Genomic DNA, 27,352 nt, shown 5'->3' on the forward strand with positions numbered 1-27,352 from the left:
TGAAAGAATGAATTACCTACTTGGTAATGCCACATTTTGCCCAATTAAGCACGTATAGCGTAACGTTAATAGCCCTTCTAACAACTATTAGGCATATGTTTGTATATCATTGTATAAAATATTTTCTTAGTTACATTTTCATTTACTGACCAGTAGCTACTCTTTAAACGAAACAAACATTTAAATCAAAGAATGTGAGTTCAGGCAATGAATGGTCTTGCGTAAATCTACGTAATGTTTGTCAACTCGAGAGCATTCTGACTTTTGACTGAAGCGTCAGCGGAGGGCGACGTCACGCGTCACGTGGTGAAGTTTGGGACTGGGCTTCACAACGCGACCTCAATAGTTGCGTAGCGAGGGTGATGCTCCGCCATGTGGTCTGATTGATGTGTCAAAGCACATCATGAGCGCACGAATTGTATTCTTGTACACTGCAAACTGAACGACACTAAAACAGCTTGGGAAAGTGGTCTGTTTTATTTTATCCGAAGACTGTTGCTACAGTTTTTCACGCCTTGGCTTGCTGCCTTGTCTTTTGTCATTTGGAACAAAGCGATATGCACACCTGCCAGAGAAAATAATAACGACCAGAAAACGGTAAGGATTCAGCCACATTAAAATGCACTGACTATCCTTTAAATAGCCCTACAATAAATGATTCTGATTTGATTTATTTGAACACACGTGTCTGGTTTATTCTGGATATCATATGTATTATTTAATTTAGAGTATATGAAAAACATAATTAAAAAGACCATATAATAGGAAGCCGTTATGAACTGCGCTCTGGTTCCTTTAAGGAGGGGTTGGCCGCTGTTTAATAGAAGAGCCAGTTTTAAATGATCGGACCGATTTGGTGTGTGTTATCATCTGGAATTCCTCATCAAAACTGGGATCTATGAGTGGGAAAGCATTACTAAAATCGAAAGAAGATAAGGATGCAACAAAGGGTAAGGCATCTCTATTATTTTGCGTAAAAATGTTTCCTCTTCATATACATTTGGTTGTTATAATTACGCGGAAAAGGCGCACGTTGGAAGCCATTCTGGTCATGTTCTGGTCATGCAGACAGTTACAATTAATGGGCCGATGTCAAGCATTGCAAGGAAAATCATTAAAAATTGATTCTCTCGTCGCTAGTAGCCGATCTGTTCGGCTTCTACGGGGTAACTTATCGTTAAATTATAAAATAAAAATATATTTTAGCATTTAAGCTTAAAGTAACACAACCAACAAGTGTGATGTTTATTTTGCGATCATATTTGCGTGGTGCGGTCACTTTAAATGTACTTTAACAGCTGAGCGCGCACCACGAGGAGCAAAAATAGCTCTCCGCTTTTCTCACGTTTTACCTCGAAACAACAAGCGCTTTCATTAAAAAGCGTGCTTTCGCTAAAACCTGTTGATAGCGAAAAAGAAAGTATATATGTACTTATTTCTTTTTCTTGAGCGTGATATAAAGGCACTCTCCGCGCTTCAGTTCACGGATGTAGGCTGGGTACCCATTGCCATGGAGACAAAGAGGCGGAGAGGCTGCCTCATAAAAAATACATATCATGCTGTATAAAGCAGATGTATTCTGTTTTTAGTGTCTACAGTGGTTCTGGACATATATTGCATAACATTTTATATAAGGTCAACAAGCATTAAAGTGCATGCCTGAATATTTTTTGTGTGCCTAAATGTGTGTGCTGTGTGGTTGGGTCATAAGTAATATAGCTTCACAAACCCCTGAGAGGGAGCTGTAAATGCCAGTGCTGAGGATTACGTTTGATTAGATTGTTACAGGAAAAACTCATTAAAGTTTATTACGTCATGGAAAAGTGCAGAATGATCTACACATCTACACTAAGGCCATGTTAAATGAGGGGTCATTAAAAAGACACAGCTTTTAATTATATTTAATAGACCTTTGGGGATTCAGCCTAAATGAGAGATTAAACCTCTGTTGAGTTTTAAATGAACGCATCGTTGATTTAGAACACCTTCTTTAAGTGTTAATTCTGGTCACTGCAGGTCACCAAAGATACATCGATAACACTTCAAAGTAAAGTTCCATGAGCAGTAGTTAAACTATACCCAGTTTCACAGACAAGGCTTAAACTAGTCCCAGACTAAAATGCATGTTTGAGCTGTTTTAACAAAGCAGCTTGCACTGACAGGCCCAAAAGCATTTATTCATCTTAATGTTAGTTTTGACCTATACTTATATATTAATAAAATCAAAAGTTATATCCATTAATATTATTTGATGGACCTGAGTTTACATGAACAAACATTCAGTTGCATTGTTAAGATGAATAAATAGGACTGTAACGATACCCTCATACCCGATTCGATACATATCACGATGCTTAACTCATGCGATACAATATTATGGCAATGCTCCTAGACATAGGCTATAGTTTATTAAAATGCTAAATTTGGTATTACGTGGATATATAACTCAATGCACAGGACTATGGTAACACCAGAATAAAAATACTAATGATTCTGAGGCTGAAAATACAGAATTATTTTATCTAGTCATTGACTAGATATATTTAAAATAACGTAGGCCACGTTTTACTGGTAACAAGACATTTGGCATTATCAGTACCCAAAAGTATTCCCCCATTGCATTATTATAGATCATATTTAACATTATATATGGTACTTTAAAGTAGTACTGACACTAAAACTCTGTAATCATGATTTTTTTTTCTCACACAATAATTTTCTTTTTAGGTGAACTATACACAATACAGATTGTCACCATCCACGATACATATTGTTGCAATTTTGTAATACGATATATTTTGACACAAAATATTATTACACCCCTATTAATAAATTCTGTAACCAATGAATTGCTAATTTTTAGTTAGTCAATGCATTAACTAATGTTAACTATTGTGAAGTGTTACCGATACATCATGTACTGTGATGTTGATACTAATAACATTGATTTACACTGTTACCTCATTAAAGTGTCAGTGACAAGTCGTCATTATATGTGATCTACTATATGATTGCTCCACCCCACAGGTGTAAACACATTATAAAAATGTAATCACAGGTAGGCTATACAAAACAAGTCATATTATACATTATATATGACCATTGGAAAATTGGGTTTCCCTTTGTTTTTGCATTTGTTTGTATTGTTACAAACTATTTTGTAGGTTGTATGTGACCCTGGACCACAAAACAGTCATAAGGGTCTTTTTTTTTGAAATTGGGATTTATACATCATCTGAAATAAGCTTTCCATTGATGTATGGTTTGTTAGGATAGGATGTAGTTGGCCAAGATATAACCATTTAAAAATCTGGAATCTGAGGATGCAAATTGAAAATATCGAAGAGAACAAAAAATAAAATAAAATAAAATAAAAATTCACCTGAAAAGTTCAGCAATGCATATTACTAATAGTAATATATATTTAAAAATATATATTTATTTAAGGTAGGAAATTTTAAAAATATCTTCATGGAATATAATCTTTACTTAATATCTTAATGATTTTTGAGATAAAAGAAAAATTTATAATTTTGACCCATATAATGTATTGTGGGTTATTGTCATAAATATACCTTTGTATATGTAAATATGTGAAATTTGTATGTGCATGATTAAATTTATTCAGTCTTAGATAACCTAATACTTTGATGAGTTCCGCTTAGTAACAGATTTGTTTATATATTTGTCATCGTTATTGAAAACATGAGTTTAAGTTAAAGAAATAGTTCACCCCAAAATGGAATTTTTTTTCATCATTTACTCAACCTCAAGTTGTTCCAAACCTATGAATTTCCAAACCAATGAATTTCTTTCTTCTGCTGAACACAATAGAAGATATTTTAAAGAATGTAGGTAACCAAGCAGTTGGGCCCAATGACTTCCATAGTAGGGGGGGAAATACAATGGAAGTCATTTAAACTTTCTTTAAAATATCTTCTTTTGTGAAGATTGAAGATTTTGTGAACAGAAGAAAGAAATTCATACAGGTTTGGAACAACTTGAGGGTGAGTAAATTTTCATTTGTGGATGAACTAATACTGTTGTAGAAATAGTGCAGGTATCGCTAAATCCATGGATTTACCACTAGATGTCAGTATCATCTTTCCATACTTATTCGGTCTCTTTGCCTTTCAGCCTCCCTCTGTGTGCGTGTACGTGCACGGTTGCATGCGTCAGTACAGTGTGAATATGACTTCTGTATTTTGTCGTACGAGAACTTTTCCTAATACTTGTTGTTCTGTCACTATGTTGAAGTATTCACGGTTCAGGATGGCAAGGAGTACATTCTGTTGCGGGAGGAGTCAACTCAGTCTCTTGCAGTAGATCAGAAAGAAAACTCGCCCTTTCATAGTAAATGTCAGGAGCTCCTTTGCTGTCCATTCTGGAAACTCTTCGTGCTAAAGAAAAAAGAAAAGGCTGAAGGTTTGTCGAGATGAGAGGTTTATCGGTTCTGCCTGCCTAGCACCTTCAATGTCAATTTCACAAAAAGTGTCCTTTGATAACCAAAGGCCTAGCATTAACATTGTTTTAATTAGCATGCGTTGTTAATGTTATTTCAGTGCACAATGTACCAGGTGGTGCCAAAACTGTTTTTATGTTCTTTCGGTTGGACTTTCGGTCTGTCTCGGAATAGTAAGGGAATGTTTTCACGTCTAGGCCCGCACAAGTTCTTTGTTACTCCTGCATGTGTACACTGACTGTATTTCAAATCCATGTCTTTAATTGAGCAATGAAGGAATGCTTGGATGTGATGATGAGCCCAGTGTTCTCTCTCAGCCCATTTCACATGTTTTAGCCCCATCTTGTGGTGAGCTTTAAGATCAGCTTCATCGGGGTGGGGTTGTTGTTTTTGCCAAACAGAAGCACAATCAGTCATAAAAAAATAACCCAGAGAGATTTTATATTTTTGAGACTTCGTGCCATGCAATCACAGACCACAACTTTGTTTTCTCATCATAAGATATAAACTATAAGGTTACTATTAGCGCTAATAAATTAGATGTTATCATGTATTTACATTATTTGTTAATAGCAGCACTGAAAATATAGAATGCAAGTAGAAAAAAAAGAGCTCCAGCTCAGGGTCCCTTAACTGTAGACATTAAGAAAAGATAGAAGTTGCTATCACCAGAGATTTAATGTGCATGAGTAATATAGAGACTCCATACGCAATAATAGGATTACATAAAACACTTGTGTATGACAGTGACTTTGATATGATCTTAAACTCACATTAGATTAGTTCCATTAGATAAGCAGGAAAATATGCTTGGTTGTGTCGCATGTAGGTCCAACACACAACAGGAAGAAAGGCCAGACTAATTTGATTCCCCTTGTTTGAGGGAGAGAAAAAAATCCAGTTTCCTCATTACGCCGATATCTCATTAGTCTCTCTCTGAACACGTTGGTTTGCTCTGCTGTTCTAGACTGTTCCTAAACTCTGCGTGGCTTTCAGAGCTTGTAAACCAGCCAGATCTCTGACACTTTTATTAACAAGAATAATATTTAGAAGCAGGGCCTGTTATTTTTCATGACACTGCCCAATCAGTAATACTATAATCTGTTATTGACTATAAAATGCATAAATTGAGAATACTGCACATCTCCAGGTTTTTGATTAGGATTCATTCACAAAGGTTTGAGGGTGTTTGCTCACTCTTCTCTCCTCATCTTCTTGCTGTAAATGACCCTGAAGAGAATATTAGAGTTGGCATTATCTCAGATGCATCTGATGAATCATTGATAAGGCTCCCTAAACTCATAGTGGTCTGTCAATAATAGGCGTTAATGATCTGCCATGATTGCCGGGCTGTGCTCTTTTAATGGACAGAATACTCCTGAGAATTTGTTGAAACTAGTTTGCAACGCCCTTTTTCTTGCTTTGCACACTGTGAAGAGGTGCAAAAGAATAAAAGCCGTCTCTGGATGCCTCTGAGAGTAGCATGGCGTTTCCCTTGAGAAGATCTTTATCAGGTACACTTTTAGATATTTGAAGATGTCCAGTCAGGGGGCTTTCTTTAAAAGGCGTTAGATGAATGAGATCTACATTTATACGCATGGGATGTTTTGGAGTGGTTGAATGGGCTTGTTTGTAATCACCAGAGAGGCGTGGGTCTTTAGTGCTGTCCATGGTGCTGGAATTCACCAGCTCAACTCAACTTGGTGGGTCGGAAGAGTTTTCTGGTTGTTTTTTAATCAAAGGAGGATTGCCGGTTTAAAAAAAAAACATATGTTCAAATTTTTAAAACTTATATTCGCTTTTGAAAAGAGGTACTGTTCTTTAATGTAGTTGGCACCATCCATCCTTATACACTGTAAAAAGTTTAAATATATATATATAATTAAAACATATGTTTGAACTGGTTTTGGATTGACCATTCAGTGAAAAATATTATATAACCTACTATATAACTTTACCCTACAGTAAGAGCATTTTATGTAAGATAATTTTTTTTTTCAAGTACAAAGTATATCTTTTGATAAATTTATATTTAAAAAGACAACACATTTATAATGAAATATTTATGGGGAAAAAAAATCACCTTTAATTGATGAGGAAAGAAGGGTTCCCAGAATTCCCCTGTGTGAACCATCTTTTGTTTAGATATTTTAAAATGGCTTTACTGCAATATTTTAGGGACATGCGTTGATGGTGTTTTGTTTGTGTGCTTGATCTACGTACAACAGAGTTGCTGGAGAGGGCAATTTTTAAGAATTTTAAGTCGTTATGTGGCTTATTTTGCTGTAACAAACATATTTGAAGTTGAGTTGACATTGACAAATTAACATTATAAATGAGATATGCCGTTATGAACTGTAAAGTATGTTAGGTCACCAAAATGCTTCATTGTAGTATTTTATACATTAAAGTTCTAGCAACCACTAATTTTTTTTTTTAATGAATTGAACAAAACTATTTTACAGTACCGTTTTGGTTCCCGAATTAACCTTTCAGAGCAGTTTTTAAAGTCCCCCTGTTGTCAATAATTGTATCCCTGAAAACTTATATTCGATCACCAAAATGACATATTTAAAAACATTTCCTTGAATTTTTTTCATGCCTTAAAATTGCTTGAATGTAACTTTACACCCTTGCCTCATTTAGTAGACTGTATGCGGTTCTATGAATATGCAAATTATCCCCGCCTTCACTCACGGGTACCAGCAGAGACTCACTCGATGACATCACATATTTGGTTACAAGGTAGTTTGTGACGTCAGAAACACCAGCGATTTCAAACATTTGGTTCACTGCAGTTTCAAGGAGAAAATGCTTAACATGGTGTTGACTGAATTTGCACATGGTTTGTCTTAAAGCATATTAAAAACACCACATAGGCATAACTAAAAGCTTGGTTTTCACCACAGGGGGACTTTAAAATAATTATTATTTGTATTTGACTGTAACGAAAATTTAAATAATCGAATTAACTTTTTTTTTTTTACCACCTCAATAAAGAACCTTTATTTTTCTATTCAAGGTTCTTCATGAAACCATCGGTGCCAACACATAACCTTTGTTTTTAAGAATGTAGTATGATTCTACAAAACAAAACAAACAATGTTATACATAAAAAAACTATTATTATGTGCCAAAAAGACGACTCCTCATTCCAGGAGGCTCTAATGTTGCCTGTTTACACACGGCGGCTTGTTGAAGACCACAGTCACGTCTCTGGGGCTGTCTGTCACCATGCAGCCGCCGCCGCCGCTGCTGCAGGAGCCACTGCGAGGAGGACGAGCTGCTTCTGCTGCTGCAATCAAGCCAGTGTCGAAAAGAGAGCACTTTGGAATCTCCGCACTAGTGGATGTTTTTCTTTCATGGATCATATTGCTGACACCTGCCGTTTCCTACGCCCCTGAATTATCATATTTTGACCGGTCTTGGGGAACGGGGAATCTGTTGAGCACCTATGCAGGTCTCCACTGCTGAAAACGCGAGCGCATCTGCAGGGGAAGACGATTAATCTACTCAACTTCAATTAAAGGCTGCGTTATTGAAAGGCGGGGACCTCTTGCTCACAATTTTCTAGCACAATACCCCCCACCCACCCCCTCTTTTTTTCACATGAAGACAATATTTAATTATTTCCTCAGACGCGGCGTGTTAACAGGTGCCCTTTTTTCTGAATCAGCGCATGGCTTAGTAAAGCTTTGGATCATGGCACAATGGCACGCGTTTCTCGCTCAAACAAACGCGCAACAAAAAGGCAACATTTTCTAGAAGACAGCTTTTTTCCCCGGAGAGAAGAAGAGGAGCTGCTGTCCGGGATCTGCTGCACCATGGCAGGGCACAGCCGCCGAAGCTGAATAAAGCGGCTGTAAAGGCTTCAAACCAAGTGATTTTTCAATAAAAAAAATGCTCATTCCTTGTGGGACTTCTGAAATTAGCGTTACGCATGCAGTCCTTCATGAAGTATTGATTTTTCTTCCTCAGTGACAATGTTCTGAGCCCACAGGACTTTATTAAACACAACATATGGTCATTTTTAATCTGGAAGGCGTCGCCACAACAAAACGCCAAACTGGCTACAGCCGCAGCGATCGCCAGCTCCCTCATTCGGCAGAAGAGGCAGGCGAGGGAGCGGGAGAAAGCCAATGCCAACCGCTGCGCCAGCAGCCCCAATAAGAGCATAGGGAACTGCGAGAAGCCCAGCAGGCTCAACTTGTTCTCACGCGTCAAACTCTTCGGCTCAAAGAAACGCAAGAGAAGACGGCCAGGTCTGATGTTATGTGTGTTCTTTTTATCAGACTTTACCCAGATAGCCATGTCCATTAATCATCCTCATCATCCTCATCGCTGTTGACTGCATTAAGGAAAAACGGCTACACTTCGCTCTATCTTTAACTCCTTAAACGAACGAGACTGAACTGTAAGATCCGCTGCGCAGAGTAACAAGACAAGGATTTCACAGTTCACTGCTTTTGAGCTCTGGCTTCTCTCTGAGCTAGAGCTGATGTTGCAATATCACCAGGGCACACAGCTCCTCACTTGCTCTACCCTACCTATCATGCAGTCTGAATCAGAGATCTGTGCTGCTCTTTGGGTTATGCTGACTTTCATTTGACGGATTGCTATGGCTGATATTTGTTGTTAATATGTTTCTGATATGATCACTGGCTGGTCTTTTAATATATATTCAGTGTTTGTATAATTTTTATTCAGCAATAAATAATAAATGATGATCTTGTTTGTTAATATATCCAGTAGGTATATTATAGGTGTTTTTGTTGGGTCGCAGAAAGGTAACATGCAATTTAACGAAAAAAATATTTTTAAATATTGATTCTGTTGCGATATTCATGCTTAAAGCTTTGAAAACAAGAGAAAGCTGTACAAAGAAATGTAAAATATTAATAACGGTAACATAGTAACAAAATAGTATTTTAATATGAAGTGTCAGATCAAGTAGAAATACCACTGAAAGGTAACAACTGCACAGGTGAGGAAATTGGAATTACTTCAATTAATTGTCTGGAAAAATGGTTTATGACAAACTATTTATCATTCTACAGCATAAAATATCAATAGCACAGTATCAGTAAACATTAATGTGATTTGTGCTCTTATTGCTCTTTTTTGTATGCAACGCAATACATTTTCTGGAATCAGAATATTACAGAAATGCATGTTATATAAGCCACAGTTATCTATCACCTAAACACAGAGGCATGCTTGGCAAAGGCCTGGGTCCCGTTGGCACCAGCACTCACTATGTTTTCACAATTCACATTTTATGGTTTTCCAACAGTCATTTCTTTGGTTTCACAAGCTATGCTTTTGTGCTGGATGTTCTCTTCTTCTTCACCTCATATCATCTGCTGTTGCATGCATCCTTCCTTTCCCCCCATCTCCTAATTTGTGTTGTCTCAATTCCACAGAGCCTCAGCTCAAGGGGATAGTCACCAAACTCTACAGTCGACAAGGCTTTCATCTACAACTCCAAGCTGATGGGACCATCAATGGTACAAAAGAGGAAGATAATAGCTATGGTCCGTCCGCTACACATAACATGTTTAAACAAGACCGAGTCTACGCGCTTCTTTCCCATGGGTTCAATTCTGTTTTGTTGTACTGTAACTTCACAGCTATTTTCAACCTCATCCCTGTTGGGCTGCGGGTGGTGGCTATACAAGGCGTTCAGACCAAGCTCTATCTGGCCATGAACAACGAAGGCTACCTGTACACCTCTGTAAGTACGATGATCTCTTCATACCGCATCTTTGTGGGTCCCTCCTACACGTTGTGGGCTCTTCTGAGATCAGGGCAGTAATAAACATCCCACATTTCGTCTCTGCCGCTCTCATTGTAGTTAAATCTATGTCTTTGACAGCATCATGGATGCCTGAGGATCCAAGCTGTTAACTTAAAGGTTGCAGGTTGGATTCCAGACAGCGGGCGATCGATAGACTGAAGAGTTAATGAGATCCAACTCCTGCCCAAACACCATCTGCCTCTCTTATTTATCGCAGCATTGTATCGTGATCATATTCAAAGAAGAGATAATGGCATATTTAGGCGTTGTTGTTAGCACCTCACATCGACACGAAGATAATTCACACTTCATATAATTGCTTTGTATTTGGACTATCTATAGAACGCTCTTGGGAGATGATGCATCATACCCAAGGTTTTCTGCTCTATATCTACTCTGCAGTTTTTAAATATGGAGAAATCACAATAATGCTCTAATGGATATTCTGTTTTGTGAGTGCCTCCATCGCCTCTTTCCTTTGATTAAATGTGCTGTTGCGACATGAATAATTTAGTGCTGTGCCAATAAGTGCTTCTGTCAATTGAAAATGGACATTTTGAGCTACATTGCTGGCAATGGAACGCTAAAGATTTGCAGTGGTCAGGTCTGTGCTTTCATAATGCAATTTACTCTATACCTTTGTGTTACATCTTTGTGTGGCTTCAAGTCTAACTGCCCACAGGAATACTTAAACTCGTACCCATGGTCGTGCCGGTATACACGTATCTCCTTGTTGATTTTAAGAGGTTGAATTTTCCCCAGGATGAATTTATTGATCTGCAGGAATGAGTCAAATTGTTTCGGGCCTTAGGAGTTTAATGGTAATCAATCTGCACCACAAACTGGACAGGATGGCGTGCTACCACGTTTAGACGACATATTACAGTTGCAATCAGTGGAATTTTCCTCCAGGTTTAAAGACAAATCATGATGAGGTGATGTGTGGATATTGATGGAAGCCAGTCTGGACCATCCTCAGCTCAAATTTGTCTTTATCTCCTTTGTGCACACTATTTTTCTCTCTCTGTTATGCAAATACTCCTCCACAAACATGTAAGAATAATTCTCTCTGTCTGTTGTTCTTCTCTGCCCATTTCACTCTCACAGGAGCACTTCACGCCAGAGTGCAAATTCAAAGAGTCAGTGTTTGAGAACTATTACGTGACCTACTCATCAATGATCTATCGGCAGCAGCATTCGGGCCGAGGCTGGTACCTGGGTCTCAACAAAGAGGGTCAAATCATGAAGGGCAACCATGTAAAGAAGACCAAGCCGGCTGCACACTTCATCCCCAAACCTCTCAAAGGTTTGTGCAAGTGTCTCCTGCACCGATCGTCAGGCTGATGGCTTTCTAAAAATATCTATTTTAGATTGATAAATATTTGCTGATTGTAGAACAAGCATTCAAGTAGCTGTGTGCTATAATATATTTATTTTAAACTGAATATAAGAAGGGATACTTTAGTCTACTGTAATTTTTTTTAGCAATAAACTTAAAATACCAAGTATACTTGACTTGTACTTAATCTTTTGATTGAGATATACTAAGTAATTAATTATACTTAGCTTGTAGATGTGTTTAATCTTTTGATTGAGTAGCCTATTACATTTATTTTACATAGTTTTAAATACTGTCTTATTAACTTGTATGAAAAAAAATATTTATAAAGAAAACAGATATGTTCCTAATTCTGAATTTTTGTGTAGACTGCTAGGCTACTAGGTAGGCTATGGTATTACGCATCAGAATCACAGAATCAAAACACAGGTGAAAAATCAGCAGAAATTATTGATAGAATATTGCCTACGCAAATGTAAAATTAGGTGACTATAAAAAAATAAACAGCATATAAATCAAATCTGCCTGTTACTGAGGAACGGCTAATGACTGTATAGCTTTAGGGGTGTTGATGGACTTGATCTACTACATTTATGTTTTAACCATCTTTCTAAATCTGATCCAGACGTAGTCTTTGACAAAAATGCAATTTTCTCAGCTTTTTGTTTAAAATGTTGCTTTAAAAAAAAGAAATGAAACTTACCTACATTGTTGACAAAAAAAGAATGCATGAAGCTAGAATAAAATAAAATGGTACATTAAAAGGTATATTTCAAGTATACAAAACTGTATACCTAAATAAGAACATACACTAAAAAATTATTTATAAAAAAAGTTTCCTGGTTGCCTTAACATTTTGAGTTCATTGAAATCACTATTATTATTGTATTAACTCATTAATTTTGAGTTAATACAATGAACATTTTTTGAGAATTTTGTAAGCATATTGGGTAATTGTCGGTTTTATTTCTGATGACGCAGTGAAACATGCAAATAGTGCTATTTTCATGATTTATCACTTTTTATGTGGTTCAGATACAATAATATTTTGAGTTTCTATTTATTAAACACATTTTTTTCATTGTATCAACTCAAATTTTTTATTTCAATAAACTCAAAATTAAGGCAACCAGGTTACTTACTTTTTTAAGTTAAACCAACAAAAAACAACTTTTTTTTTTACAGTGTAGTAGTATATTTTAGTGCAAAAATAAATAACATATACATAGTAAACTATGTTATGCATGTTAAATGTTATGTTCCCTATATACCGCAAGTAAGTATAATTGCAGTATAAAAGTAGTTGTTTACTGAGAGTATACTTAAACTAAAAAATGTATTTGACTAGTAAACTATTAGTATACTATAAGTTCACTTGTAGTATAGCTTCAGCACAAACAAAAAAACTGTTGTAGTTGTGTACTCAATGCTGTTACACTTAAAGTATACTTTTATAGACAGATTTAGTCCCAAGTAGTATTGAAACAAGTATACTTCTAGTATGTTAATATTAGTATACTTATGACAATATACTTGAAGTATACTTGAGATGTTGGCTTTCAGCATGTATCTGCAGTTGTTTGTTGTTATTGCTTTATGTAAAGACAAAATGATGATAAAATGTGCTTGTTATATTGTAATATTGGAAAGCCATGGTCATACTAAAGGGGTGTTTGTGCTGTTAAACTGGATAAACTGGTATAAGTAAGTACTGTTAACACGTTTACAGTTAGACAACTAACTGTTTTAGGTGCATGATCCTTACCACACATTTTATCAGACATTTCATCAGACATTGACTTAAAATCAGTAATTTAAAAAACAATGGCCTGCTTTCACAGAAAGGGCTTAGATCAAGCCAGGATAAGAACTTAGTTCAATTAGGACATTTAAGTAGCTTTTATAAACGTGTCTTAGAAAAGAAACAAACACATTTGGCTCTGTATCTTGAGACAAAACTATGGTAACAATGACATTTAAGATATGTCAATGCAAGTTGCTTTCAGTTAAAACAGCTCAAACATGCATTTTAGTCTGGGACTAGTTTAAACCTTGTCTGTGAAACTGACGTGTATATAATCTTAATCTTACATGTGTAATCTTATTGACTGAACATTACAATGTTGTGATGCCAAAATTCTAGGTAGGTTCTAGTTTTTAATTATTTTAGACAAAATACAATTAAATGTTAATATTAACTATTTATTAATGATTGGCCATAATATTAAAGTAATCACTGCATTAACTAGAATCTTAATATCAATCCTTAAAATCTCAAAATATCGCTCTCCCATGGACCAAAAAGAGTAAAAAGACTATAAAAGAAGACATAGTTAAGTACATGCACACCTTATATTGCCCCTCGAAGAAAAAGTTTTCCTTCCTTAAATTAAAGTGGTGCCTTTCTTAGTACTGGCTAAATCCGAGTGGGAAATCAAAAACTGCAGCAGCTTGTGTGCAGTCATAAGTAAAGCTAAAGCCTAGTTCAGACTGCACGATTTTCAAACTCGTCGGGTCACTGCTCTATTCACACTGCATGACTATCTGGGGTATCATTCAGTCACTGCTATGTTCACACTGCACGATGGTTTGACGACAGAGGAGTTCACACTGCATGACTGATCAAAAGGAAGAATCGCCGACAACTCTCTCGCTCTCCGGTTTGCAAACCACAGCTGTGTCCCAAAGTGAAGGGTGCGCACTTCGAAGGCCATGCACTTCGAAGGCCAGACCAGGCCACGCCTTCAAAGTGCACGAAGTGCACGAAGGGCGAACCGAGGGACAGGGTTGCCAGGTCTGAATAATAAAACCCCTCCAATTGTTATTCAAAAGTATCGGAATCACAGCCAGAATGGGCCAAAATATCCCAAAATGCGGGGCGCGGGCAGTAGAAATATTGCTTAAGTAAAGACAACTTAACCTGTGGACTATAGGCTACAAACACCCCAAAGCAACAGTAGCCTAAATGCAACCTTATTCCAGACTTGGCAACAATGAACCAAGCGCCGTTAATGGACTAGCAGGTTCTGACAACTGACAGCGGACGTTCGTGAGGAGATTTTAAAAAGAGAAATGGAGCATATACTACTACTTAGATTATATATATATATATATATATATATATATATATATATATATATATATATATATATATATATATATATATATATATATATATACTTTTTTTGAGCTTTCTATTGGGTTTTGACATGCTTCAAAGCCTGCGACGATGGGCTGGACCATAAGCATGTAAATATGTAGCCGGTTAAATATTGTCAAATTGCAAATATTATTTAACAGTTTATTTCTTATGTTAAATGTAACTGTTACAATATATTTTAAACATTTAGCCTATATACGTCCAAGTTTTTTTTTTTAAGTAGGCCTACTTATTTTTATTCAACTCATCATCTCAGATGCATTTTTTATGGCATGCCATGCAGCCGTCGACCGATTCGGCCCCACAAAGCTGCGGACAGTGGAAATATGCACTCATCCCAGAAGATGATGTCCCGCTCAGGCCTTACCAGAGTCTCTAATGTGCATTATTCCCCATCCCGGTCCAGCTCCAGCTTCTCCCGCTCAGCGCAATGAAAGTGTTGAAAAGTGTTTTCTTCTGGTTTGGCTGATAATAAAAATTTGTTGTTTCTAATGTTAAACTTAAGTTATTTTATTGGTCTATAAATAGGCTATAGTTGTAAAAAGCCTACGTAGGCTAATAGACCAATTTATTTTCATTTACACATTTTAAATTACATGACAAGAAATTATATGTATAAACATTTAATGTAGCTACAAATTATAACGTGCATTACAAAAATAAACAATAACTAGGCTATAGAAAAACCACTTCTCTTTAATTTAGCCTACGTTTGAAGTTAACGAAAATGAACAATAGACAGCAGTTCGTTTAATTTACAAATAACTTGCATAAAAAATAATAAGCTAGCCATTTAAATTGTTCTGTGTCGGCCACGCATTCAGCCTTTGGAGGATCGATGTTTCGTTGACCGTCGTCAGTGAACATTCATTCAATCATTCATATATATATAAAAAAAAACTTCATTTTAGCATCTAAGTCAGCAGTTTTCGTTTGTTTGTATTTTTTCTTATAATTCTGAGTGACAGATGTCACATTTGATTTAGCCTATTTTTCTGTGATATTTGTTTTAGTTGTTGACATAGGCTACAGCAGGCTGTAAGAAAAATAAATGATTGCACGGACAATTCCTATCCAGTGTCTCTGTAAGGGAAATTTAAAAGATAGATTCTGGAAACAACATCTAAATTTAGCTGGATCAGTCGGGTCGGGAATAAAATAATTTATAGCGGGTGAGCACCGAGTGAATTTTGCGCGATCGGAATGGTGCGGTGTGGAATAGCGGGAGCAGGACGAAAATACAGCGCCGCGCAGATTATATTTTGAAGGCTATTTAAAGAAAGTGTATGGGGGAAAAAGAAACAAGGAAAAGGGTGATAATGGACTGATTCCTCTTCTTGAGATAATGGTTGAGAAATAAATAGCATTTAAAAATTGGGAAATTAAAGTTTATCTTGCTCAGGGCAGGGAACTGGGAACTGTGTGAATGCACTAACGTTGGACGTTTTATTTACTTCAAGCGCTTGCGCTGTTGTGTTCAATAGTAGGCCTACCCAGGCTACACTTGAGTTGCAAACCGCTACCGTCTTTAACTGGAATCTGATCGAGTGCCGCGGGAATGCGGACCAGTCAAATCCTGTAGTCACCAGTGTGCTATGAATTCTGGGATAGGGAAGGCTGCGAAGTTATGGGAAGGTCCCATCTGCTGTACCCTTCCTTTGCCTGAGAACCGAAGGGCGCATTTTGAAGTCGCTCATGAATTGCGGCAGCCTTCGTCGCACCGCTGTGACGCAATCGCACTTCAAATGCGGCCTTCAGGGCGCTTCAGAGGTGCAGCTTTCACTTTGGGACAGCCTACGTAGTGCCGCTGTGACGTAATCGCACTTCAAATGCGGCCTTCAGAGGGTGCAGCCTTCACATTGGGACAGTCTTCGTAGTGCAGGTATGACGTAATCGCACTTAAAATGCGGCCTTCGAAGTGCGCGCACTTCACTTTGGGACACAGCTCACGTTTCCCAAACACACGTGCGATGTGACAAGTAAACAACGCGAGATCACACGTGCGTCAGACCGGAGTTCTCGCGGGAGACTTGGAATTGTTATTAAAAATGATAAACTGCACAAAGTTTGCTTCAAATTGTATGTGCGCTGATTTGTGGAGAAAAAGAAAAAAGATTATGGCGGAAGATATTGTTGGAGAGACAGAGGGAGCCAGGATTTTGTTCTGCAAAGACAGTTTGAGGTAAATAAATAATTATTTAATGTGCTGCTGCTATGGCTGGATGTGCAAATGTTTGGCCTTTGTTTCTGTTTGATAGAATTGTAAATATATCTATTAAAATACTGCAATTCTGCTTTATAACTCCTCCCTGAACCTCCTGCTGCCCTGTATCTCACTCTTTCATTGGCTGTCGGTCATCGCCGATGTAATTTTCAGTCAGAACGCTGTTCACACAGCAGGAGTTTGAATCGCCGACAGGTCCAGATATTTAGCATGCCAAATATCTCACCGGCGTCGGCGACTCGTCGGCGATTCTCTCTGATCGCGTCTTTGATCATTCACACTGCGTGACATGTCACTCGCGTGCACGAGCACCGATTTGCCTGTGATCTCGGGCATTTGTCGGCGATTTCACAAAACCTGTCGGCGACTCAAAATCGGGGCAAAAATCGGGCAGTGTGAACTAGGCTTAAGATATGGCTAGACATTTGTCTGCTTGAAATTAGCACCATGCAATTGGATTTTAAACTAGTTTTGTTATATTAGAACAATGTTCAGAACAATCAGGTGTTTTTGTGCTGCATAGGTACTTACCTGGAACTTGTAAAATGACGATTTTCGTTCTGATAAGCAGATAGGAAGTTATTAGCGATTTCCAATTGCTGGGTGGGTTTCCGAAACAAGTAGCCTATGTGGAATACTTTTGTGACTAGACCATATGCGACCATAGACCTCCGTGCCGGATGTGATGTAGCCAATTCTAATCAAAACTATGAGGACAAACGAGAAATACAATTATTTCATTATTCAGTCCTGTGGATAAGTGGAGGACGGCTGCTTCCCGACCAGTTTAAAAGTTCCGTGCGACTGTCAAAAATAAGACAAACTTGTGCGAATATCGACGATAGGAACACGTTCAGCGCGAAACACAGCGTGCGACGCGATCCTCGAGTGATTGAATGAGGAGCGTCTGGTTATTTTTAGTTAATCAACATTCCGCGTGACTGTCCAATTCAGAGCTAATGCCTCGCATAAGCCGGTTCCTTTTCAGTCAATCAAAAACATAGAGCCCGACTACTGTGAATCAGCAGGTTTTTTTATATTCTTTATTTTATATATATATATATATATATATATATATATATATATATATATTTTTTTTTTTTAAAGTGTACATAGGGCTTTTTTTATTATTTTTTATTTTTATACCTTGTTAATTCTTTCACCTTTAAAAAAATATTTGACTGAAGTGTCCTGTGGTCTGACATAGTAACAATGAAGAACATAGGGGTGTCCCAGCAAAGGACAAACCCCCCACACTTTTATAGTGGTTCCAAAAACTTAAAATATTTAAACAATTCTGAGACAAAAACTTACCATGTACACGTCGTGGGCTTCACAGTGAATGGAGTCCTTCAGCTAATTAAACCTGACAGTGGAATTGCCCGATTTAAAATCGGGATATGATGTCACACCAGAGAACGTGGCTTTCTGTGACAAAATGTATCAAGTTCCTACGCTTTTTAGACATATACGAATGTTTGTCATTTACTAAAATAGACCCACGTAAAATTAGGCATGAGGTATTTATTAACATTTGTATGCTTTTCTTTTTAATTCATAAAAGTTGTAATTTATTGAACCATGCTCAAGACAGTCACAACAGATTTTGCTCAAAAATGTAAAAAATATAATGAAGCAGTTTTTATATCAATAGGTACATGTAAGACAAAGAAATGTTTAACCATTAAACTGCATTTAATTGAAGTCATACTAATTATTTCAGTTTTTATCTTGTGTGACAGTGCCATGTCACGTCAACAACCCATATGTGTGTGTGTGTGTGTGTGTGTGAAGTATGTTCCCATATTTCATGTGGCTCATTACTGTATTATTTGTTGTTTCTTTCTTCCAAATATTTCTTCCTCAAATTCAAAAGAATCAGTAAAGAAACCCTTAAGGATTGATATTCAGGATAAGGATAGTGCTATGTAGACAGTAACAGAAGTTATTGATTTACTAATAAAGAGACTTGCTAGAGCATGAATATGAGACTCACAAAGCCTGTTACTCGTGTCTCCCCGTTATAGTTGCCATGTACAGAGAGCCGTCGCTCCATGATCTGACTGAGTTCTCCCGCTCCGGAAGTGGTACTCCGACCAAGAGCCGCAGCGCCTCGGCCATGCTCAACGGTGGCAAGACTCTGAGCCAGAACGAGACAACATAACCACAGGGCATACCTGCGGTCTGCTGCTGTACAGCTGCTGGACTCTACCATCAACTAAACAGCACAAACGCGTTTACAAGAGTGCAATGAAACCCTTAGCTGGTCGCCAGCTAATGTTTCCTGAAATCACTGTGATGAGAACACAAGTGCAACATTGTACAATCTTCTGCAGGTCAACCTCCTGAGACAAACAAACCAAGCCATCTTACTGACAGGGGTCTGTCTCCATTTGCGGGCGATCCCCTTTTCCATGTGTAGCATACAGAGCTGTGGTTCTCCCCTGTGACATTTCCACAGATCTTCTAGAACACGTACTTTTGTGTTTTGCTTCATTTCGTCTTAGGGATGGCGACTCCATAGTGCTGAGTCAACTACAACATGACAATAGCAGCTTGTGCGACTCATTTATCGGTATATAGAGGCAGAAATCCCAAAGGTTTTGGACATATGATACAAGTCTTTCAGCTCAGCTTTTTTGAGGCAGCCGTTCATTGTTGTGTGCTTTTTAGATGAGGCGTTTTGCTCCTCGCTTCTCTTTTTCTGTCTTATCAGCTCCTCCCCCCACACATTGTTATTCTGCAAATTAAACAGATTTAGGGTTTGGTCTGTCTGCACACCAAAGATGTCATTAGTCTCTTTGTATGGCGGTAAGTCAATTTGTGTAATTTCAGCTCCCTCAGACAGTTGGTTGAGAAAACCACGAGAGTGAATGTCATTTAGTCAGAGGAAATGTATTCAGGATAGATAAAGGCTACTTGCTGTGCGTCCCTGCTTTTTCATCTGTTTATGTCTTTACTTCCCTTCTAACTTGGGAACCCAGCAACTTGGAGAAGTGTCAAATCAGAAAATGTTTAAATTACTGATTAACATCAACCCTGTAAGATTTACGTTTCATAGTGGGGCAGCCTTTTTCACACCTCTTTTTGGTAAACGAAAACGAAATTTTCTAGAGAAAGCTTCCATTGCTTTAACAGGGCTAAATCAGCATAAGTAAATAACTTGTGTATGAAACTTAATTCTTATAGTTATTCTTTCAAGTCTTCAATGGTCAGGCAGCAGCCCCTGGTTATAATTTTGATCAAAGTCCTCTTCTGTTGTATGTATGTATGTCTGTGTGTGTGTGTATGTGTGTGTGTGTGTGTATGAAGCATATTTAATGCATGGGGGACAATGGACGCTGCATGTTGTGTGGCTATGTATATTAACTACAATATGGAACCATGTGCTCTAATGGATACTGGAGTAAAATACAAATGTATATAAATGCATTTTATTCTGCTACAGCTATGTTTATTATTTGTTGTACATTTAAGAAGCTGCACTGAATAAAATGTTTTGTATGTTCAGAGCACTCATGATGTTTGATTATGTGTTAGGTGATTCCTCTTCAAAACAATTCTAACAAAGTAAATACAAGAGTAACTGTACGTTTGTGACAACAAAATAACATATTCAAAAATCTTTGAATGAAGCAAAAAACATACATTAATATGTAATGTAAAATGTATATATATATATATATATATATATATATATATATATATATATATATATATATATATATATATATATATATATATATATATATATATATATATATATGAGTGTGTTTATGGGAATTTTTGACAATTCTTCCAGAAATGCATTTGTGAGGTCTGGCTCGCAGTCTCCGCTCTAATTCATCTCTATCGGGTTGAGCTCAGGACTCTGTGGGCCAGTCAAGTTCCTCCACACAACTCACTCATCCATGTCTTTATGGACCTTGCTTTGTGCACTGGTGCGCAGTCATGTTGGAACAGGAAGGGGCCATCCCCAAACTTTTCCCACAAATTTGGGAGCATGAAATTGTCCAACATGTCTGGGTATGCTGAAGCATTAAGAGTTCCTTTCACTGGAATGAAGGGTCCAAGCCCAACCCCTGAAAAACAACCTCTCACTATCCTACACACTGGTGTCTGATTTTTTTTTTTGGTTTGACTGTATATTGTTGTTTGCATGTTTAATAACACAATTTCCTTAATATTAATATTAACTGACATATAATGATAACTGTAGCAAATAACAGAACATAAAGTGTCTTTAAATGATGAATTTGTAGTTCAGTACCAGTGTGTCAGTGAAGCTCTTCACACCCTTTAAATATGCAGACTGTGACATTCAGAACTCCTCAAGAACATACTCAATGTTCATTTTGGCACTGCAGTGCATAAACAGTGGTGAATTCATCTGAATTTAAACCATTACTCGTGAATAAACATCAGGTGCAAGCACGGTTTGATTTTTAAGTAGATTTTTTTACCTGTTTTTGTATTCATGAATTCATATTGATGAAGATGCTGTGAATGAAGAAACTGATTTTGTTGTGCTTTGCTTCACTGGAGTGTTGTAATGAAACCTTAATAATGTCTAATGCATAACCTATGGGGAGGCCATTGGAAAACCATCTACTGTTGTTTAATGTACTGTAAATGGGCATGATATAGGCCTCATTTAAAGGCCATCATATGATCAAACCATTAAATTATGTATATAGGGACATTTGCATGGAAAAGCACTGAAAATAAAGAAGGCCAGTTGGCAAGATGTTCAAGCAAGCATTGTAGACAGACCAATATAATTTAAAGCAGTCGAAGAAAATACAATGACAGAAAATAGCTTTAAAGGTCCTGTTCTTCGCGATTCCAACTTTCAAACTTTAGTTAGTGTGTAATGTTGCTGTTAGAGCATAAATAATACCTGTAAAATTATAAAGCTCAAAGTTCAATGCCAAGTGAGATATTTTATTTAACAGAAGTTCCCTTTCAAAGCCTCCAGCGAACCGCCGGTTTGGACTACACCTCTGCACTTCCTGCAGGAATGACGTCACTAGAACCGTTTGTTGACTAACCCTCCGCCCACAAGAACACACAAAATAGGAGGCGGTCTTGTTGCTCTCTCACGTGGAGAAGAGCGCGCATTCAGCTTGCATCTCCCCATTATGGTAAGAGGCGGGACCTTTCCGGGCAAAGTGCGCTAAGCTGCTGTCCAATCACAACACGGGAAGCGCTGGCCCAATAAGAACTGGTTACGTGTTTCTGAAGGAGGGACTATATAGAACAAGGAAATCATCAGGCCGTTTTTAGGACAGAGGAAACAGCGCTGTAGAAATAAGTAAATTGTGTGAAAAATACTGTTTTTACATGCAAACATGAACTCATGTTATATTACACACTGTAAACATAATCAGAGTTTCGAAAACACGCGAAGAGCAGGACCTTAAAAAAAAAAAAAATATCCACAGATTTATTGACTCCAAAACTATAGAAAAACTCATACACTCATTCAAACACACAGGATGGACACTTTAAGAATACACAATGTGCCTTAAAGGGTTAGTTCACCCAAAAATTAAAATTATTTCATTAATTACTCACCCTCATGTCATTGGACACCCGTAAGACCTTCGTTCATCTTCAGAACACAAATTAAGATATTTTTGTTGAAAGCTGATGGCTGAGAAAGGCTTCAGAAAGGCCTCCATTGGCATTCAGTATATTTCCACTGACCCACTCACAAGACCAATACAAAACAAAGTCCATCTCACTACAGTGGCTGAACAATAATTTTACAATGCGATGAAAATAGTTATTGTGCGCACAAAAATCTAAATAACGACTTTATCCAGCAAGTTTTTGACGTGAACTCGACGCATGCGCAAGAATATGACGCAGCTCCGCCGTTCGAATACATGACCCGGAAGAGGAGGAGTGCCACTATTGCGTAAGTTCACGTCCGAGACCTACACAGAAGACAATAAATTGGCAGATAAAGTAATTATTTAGATTTTTTTTGCGGAAAAAAACTATTCTCGTCGCTTCGTAAAATTATCGTTCAGCCATTGTAGTGAGATGGACTTTGTTTTTAGTGCCTTGTATGGGTCTTGTGAGTGGAAATATACTGAATGCCAAAGGAGGCCTTTCTGAAGCCTTTCTCAGCCATCAGCTTTCAACAAAAATATCTTCATTTGTGTTCTGAAGATGAACGAAAGTGTTACGGGTGTCCAACGACATGAGGGGGAGTAATTAATGAAATCATTTTCATTTTTGGGTGAACTAACCCTTTAATAAGCTCCTTAGGTGAATCTGGGATGGTTACATCATCACTAAGGCCATCAAGTCCTATGTTAATATTTCATAACCTAAAATTAATTTTAAATGAACTGGGCTTTCGTTCCCAATAAACCCCATGAGACAGGATTATTTGCCCCAGGGAAAGGTGCTTAAGACTTTGCATTTATTAACAGTCTTCTGATTAAAACAGCATTACATGTGGTGGAGAGGATGTGACATCACCTGATTGATGCTTGAATGAGAAGCACAAGCTGACTGATATGGAAGCATGATGTGGGACGGATAGATGTGTAGATACTGAAGAAAGGAAATGAGATGGAGGAGTAAAGTTATGATGGACAGCTCAGTGCTGATCTGCCGTTTTAAAATCTGATTCCAAGAGCAGCCCTCAGGAAATTGTGATCTGTGCTGCACCAGTAAATGAAAATAATGAATCGAGGGAGACCAGACGAGGGTGAGTCTGGAGTCTGGACTGAAACGCATACGGCCGGGCAGCCCCTGCTTTGTGCAGTCATGCATGGTCACTCTAACTCTACCACGGTCAACCCGGACCCTATAAAGGAAAGGCATGGCTCGGTGAGCACCAGCTTCTTAAAATAATTGTATTGCTATATACTGTGGGAAATATTAAGTTCTAATATGACTTCTTACATAACACTAGCAAACCTACAGATACTAGAAAGTATAGTTGCAGATCTGTGTTTATATTTACAGTACAGCAGTGTGCTGGAGCAGATTTGAGCGTGAAGTTCCCATCTGTTTTGGTGTGTGTGTGTGTGTGTGTGTGTGTGTACTGCCTCACAGGCTCTGATGCTGATGGAGTGCAGAAGAAAGGCGGGGCTGACAGCCTGTATCATCACTGGTTGCCATGGAGTCAGGGAGGATGTGCTTTCAGTGGTTACAGGGACTCTTTAAAAAAACCTTATATATGTATATACACACATACACACATATGATACATATACACATATGATCAATGTGTATATATCTGCGTTCGATTCAGTATTCAATGTCTGGTTAGAAAAAAAGCATAAAGTCATATTTTATTCCGTGTCATAAAAAAGAGTCAGGCCATCAGAAGATTCTGGAAGCTTATGGCTTTTATCTTAAATGGAGAGAGCAAGTTAAAAATGCATGTAAGCTCTGTAAGAAAAAAAAATCTAACCTTGTGTTGTTTGTGGGTTTGATTTACACTGTAAACCCTAATAAGTTGAGAATACTCAAATGATTTGAGGAAAGTGATTCCCTCAATTCAATTGAGTAATGGAGTCTCCTAAAACTTGAATATTTAAGTTTACTTAACTTGGTGCTCACATTCACTGTACTTAAATTGTTAAGTTCACCAAACTTGCTACACCAGTTCAGTACACCATGCTGGGTACAACCAATCAAAACTTCCCCATTGGTCCCAACATGCATTGCAGCATGAATAAATTATGCGTCTGAATTGTGACAAATTTTCTTTGAATTCTTACTATTTGCTGTTACTTTTGCTGTTTTGTTCTGATGTTTTTGTAGCTTGTTTTATGATCAGAGTTGATCTGTTTATCAGATTTTTTCACCATTGGAAAAAGTTTTGTCACCATTGTAGAGATTCATACGCAGATTAGTGATGTGTGTATGTGTCTAACTAATGCCATAGATTTAAACATTTTGTGCACATTAAAAAAAAAAAAAAAATTTATATTAGCACAATAGTGAAGATTCTAGTATTATTAATATTTCAAAACTATTAATAACTGCTTTGACATCCAAAGCATTGGACTCTGCACAAGATCAGGAATTCTGCCTATACTTGATGATGTTATTATCATCATCAAAGAATAAACAACACCACTTGATGATATTTTCTCTTGGCTTTTTGTTACTTAAAATATGCGTCTCACAAACACAAAGCAGCCAGAGAAACACTAATATTACATTATCATTTGTCAAGAGCCCAACTAAAGCAAACACTTATCTCCATCATGGTGACTTCCAACAAAACTATTATTTTCATTAAAACAGAAATAAAGTCAATCTGGTTATAAGTTAGTTCACGTATTATTGTTAGGTTTAGTAACTTACAAATTTTTACTTACCGAATTTAAGATTGCACACAATGAAAAAGTCTCCCACTTAATTTGAATCAGCAACAAGCAACAGGTGAGGCGAAAAGGACCGCCTTTTGGAAATGTCCTCCAATCAGTGAATTCGTTCTCTTGTTGCTAGACAGAACTGCTTGCATGGCCAATCACATCAAAGCAAGACCAGAGTGAGCTATTTTAATTACTTATGATTTTGAGTTCATACAACTTGAAATCTTAAGTTTATGCATTTTGTAGGTTAATAAGTTATACTAACTTATATGACTGAGTTTTTAGACTAAACTAGTAATATTTAGTCAAGTTTACTTGATTTGTTTAAGTAAAGACAACATTAGGGTTTACAGTGTATGCATTTTTTAAAGCTTGGTAATGTACAGTTTCTTGTTGTACTCTCCCTCTCTATCCATTGGGATTTATACATACGCACACACATACACTCATGCACATATGCTTATAGCTATCACCAGACCAAGCTCAATTTAAGATTGAACATTGGTCTGGGGAGTCTGCTCTGTATTTTCTACTGCCCAAGAGGCGCGATAAATGACCATTATTCAAATGACTGTACTCAATTGCATAGTCCTTTAACCAATAAGACCACAAAAGTTGTGATAAACTAGCATCATTTAAATGACTCTGTATGCAATTGGACAGTCCTTCAACCAATCAGACCACAAGAAGCATGTCGTTATGTTAAACCCGCCAATAGCACACCAGGTGGATAAGCCAGTCTGTGATTGGTTCCTGCAAAAGTGTAGCAGAAGCAGTAGAATTTAATGTACAGGTTTCCAGACTGAGTTGCAGGCCAAATCAAATCTCCAGCAGATCAGGCTGGGTTTACCCCGTCTAAGGCCTAGTCCACACGTACACGGGTATTTTTATTACCGGAGTTTTTCCTCCTACGTTTTAAAAAACAATCGCGTCCACACAAGCACGGTTTAAAAAAAAATCTGTCCACATGAGAACGCAAAACTATGCTATGATTGGCTGCCTGATTTCCACATGGGTCCCATCCATGGCACCGACGCACATTGCACTGACTGAGGGATGCCATGGGCTCAAGTGAAACCCTTCTACAAGTTCCTTTACTTTGGACTCAGTGACAGGTAACTGTATACACAGGTGCAGGGCCGAAGTGGACTGTAATAGCTTCAAACACTTGCTTTACTATTTTGTATTATTGCATTCTGGTGCCTTTGTTCTGCAATACAATGAACATGAATCTGTAGGCTATACATGTGATAAGCGATGTTAGTAGAGTCCACCGCATAGACTCGACTCACGTAAATCAAAAAGGAGATAACGTGGAAAATCTGACGTCAAACAAAGAAGAGAACGGTGCGCACTTCCGATTTAAAAAGCCGAAATCTCTGGTTTCACCATCTACACGACAACGCTGTAACCGGAGTTTCTAAAAATCTTCACCCTGGCCGGAGTTTTAAAAAAAGTCCGGTTTCAGTAACCGGATACAGCGTTTGCGTGTGGACGAACAGCCAAACCGCGTAGAAAAAGCTGCGGTTTTAAAAATACCCGTGTTTGTGTGGACAGGGCCTAACATATGCTGGCAGATGCCTCAAATGTAGCCCCGCCCAAATGGGCGTGGTCAGATTGTTTTTTTTTCTGGGGTACAGCCCCAAAGTGAACAAAAGCTCACAGAATAAAGTTACACATGGACTGTCAGCAAAAAAATGACAAAAATATTTGTCGACCATTTTATATCTAAACAGTCAGGGATAAAGGGTTTAAATTAGACATGAAACAGAAGTTACGATGGTCTTTTCTTTCTAATTGTTATGTACGTTAGAGTGAAGTTGCTTAACGAATGAGAAAAAAATGTAGGGAGGGACTTGATTTTGTCCACTGGGAAATGGTTGGACAGTTGGACTTTTGCAGTGATCTCATGTGACTTGCTAGCCTAGAAATCTAGAAGCAAATCTAATCTGCCGCCTTCTGAGCTGTAATCAAACTCTGGTCAGGCCAATCACATCGTGTATAGAGTCGGTGGGCGGG

The 27,352-nt window shown here is 37.6% G+C and overlaps 1 protein-coding gene across 2 annotated transcripts; it reads left to right on the forward strand.

The window, feature by feature from the left end:
• Positions 1-319: 319 nt before the first annotated feature.
• On the forward strand, positions 320-20,492 carry fgf13b (fibroblast growth factor 13b). 2 transcript variants are annotated; one of them, XM_067432964.1, is made up of 7 exons: positions 320-597; positions 801-950; positions 4,258-4,425; positions 9,886-9,996; positions 10,093-10,196; positions 11,367-11,565; positions 19,010-20,492. In XM_067432964.1, exons 2-7 carry the CDS (start codon positions 899-901, stop codon positions 19,144-19,146), a joined length of 771 nt encoding a protein of 256 aa, XP_067289065.1. In that variant the 5' UTR covers positions 320-597; positions 801-898; the 3' UTR covers positions 19,147-20,492. The 2 variants fall into 2 exon arrangements, with proteins under 2 accessions (XP_067289065.1, XP_067289064.1); XM_067432963.1 differs by lacking the exon at positions 4,258-4,425 and having other exon boundaries at positions 323-597.
• Positions 20,493-27,352: the final 6,860 nt, after the last annotated feature.

The sequence above is a fragment of the Pseudorasbora parva genome, chromosome 23 (assembly GCF_024679245.1).
Source record: "Pseudorasbora parva isolate DD20220531a chromosome 23, ASM2467924v1, whole genome shotgun sequence".
NCBI lineage: Eukaryota > Metazoa > Chordata > Actinopteri > Cypriniformes > Gobionidae > Pseudorasbora > Pseudorasbora parva.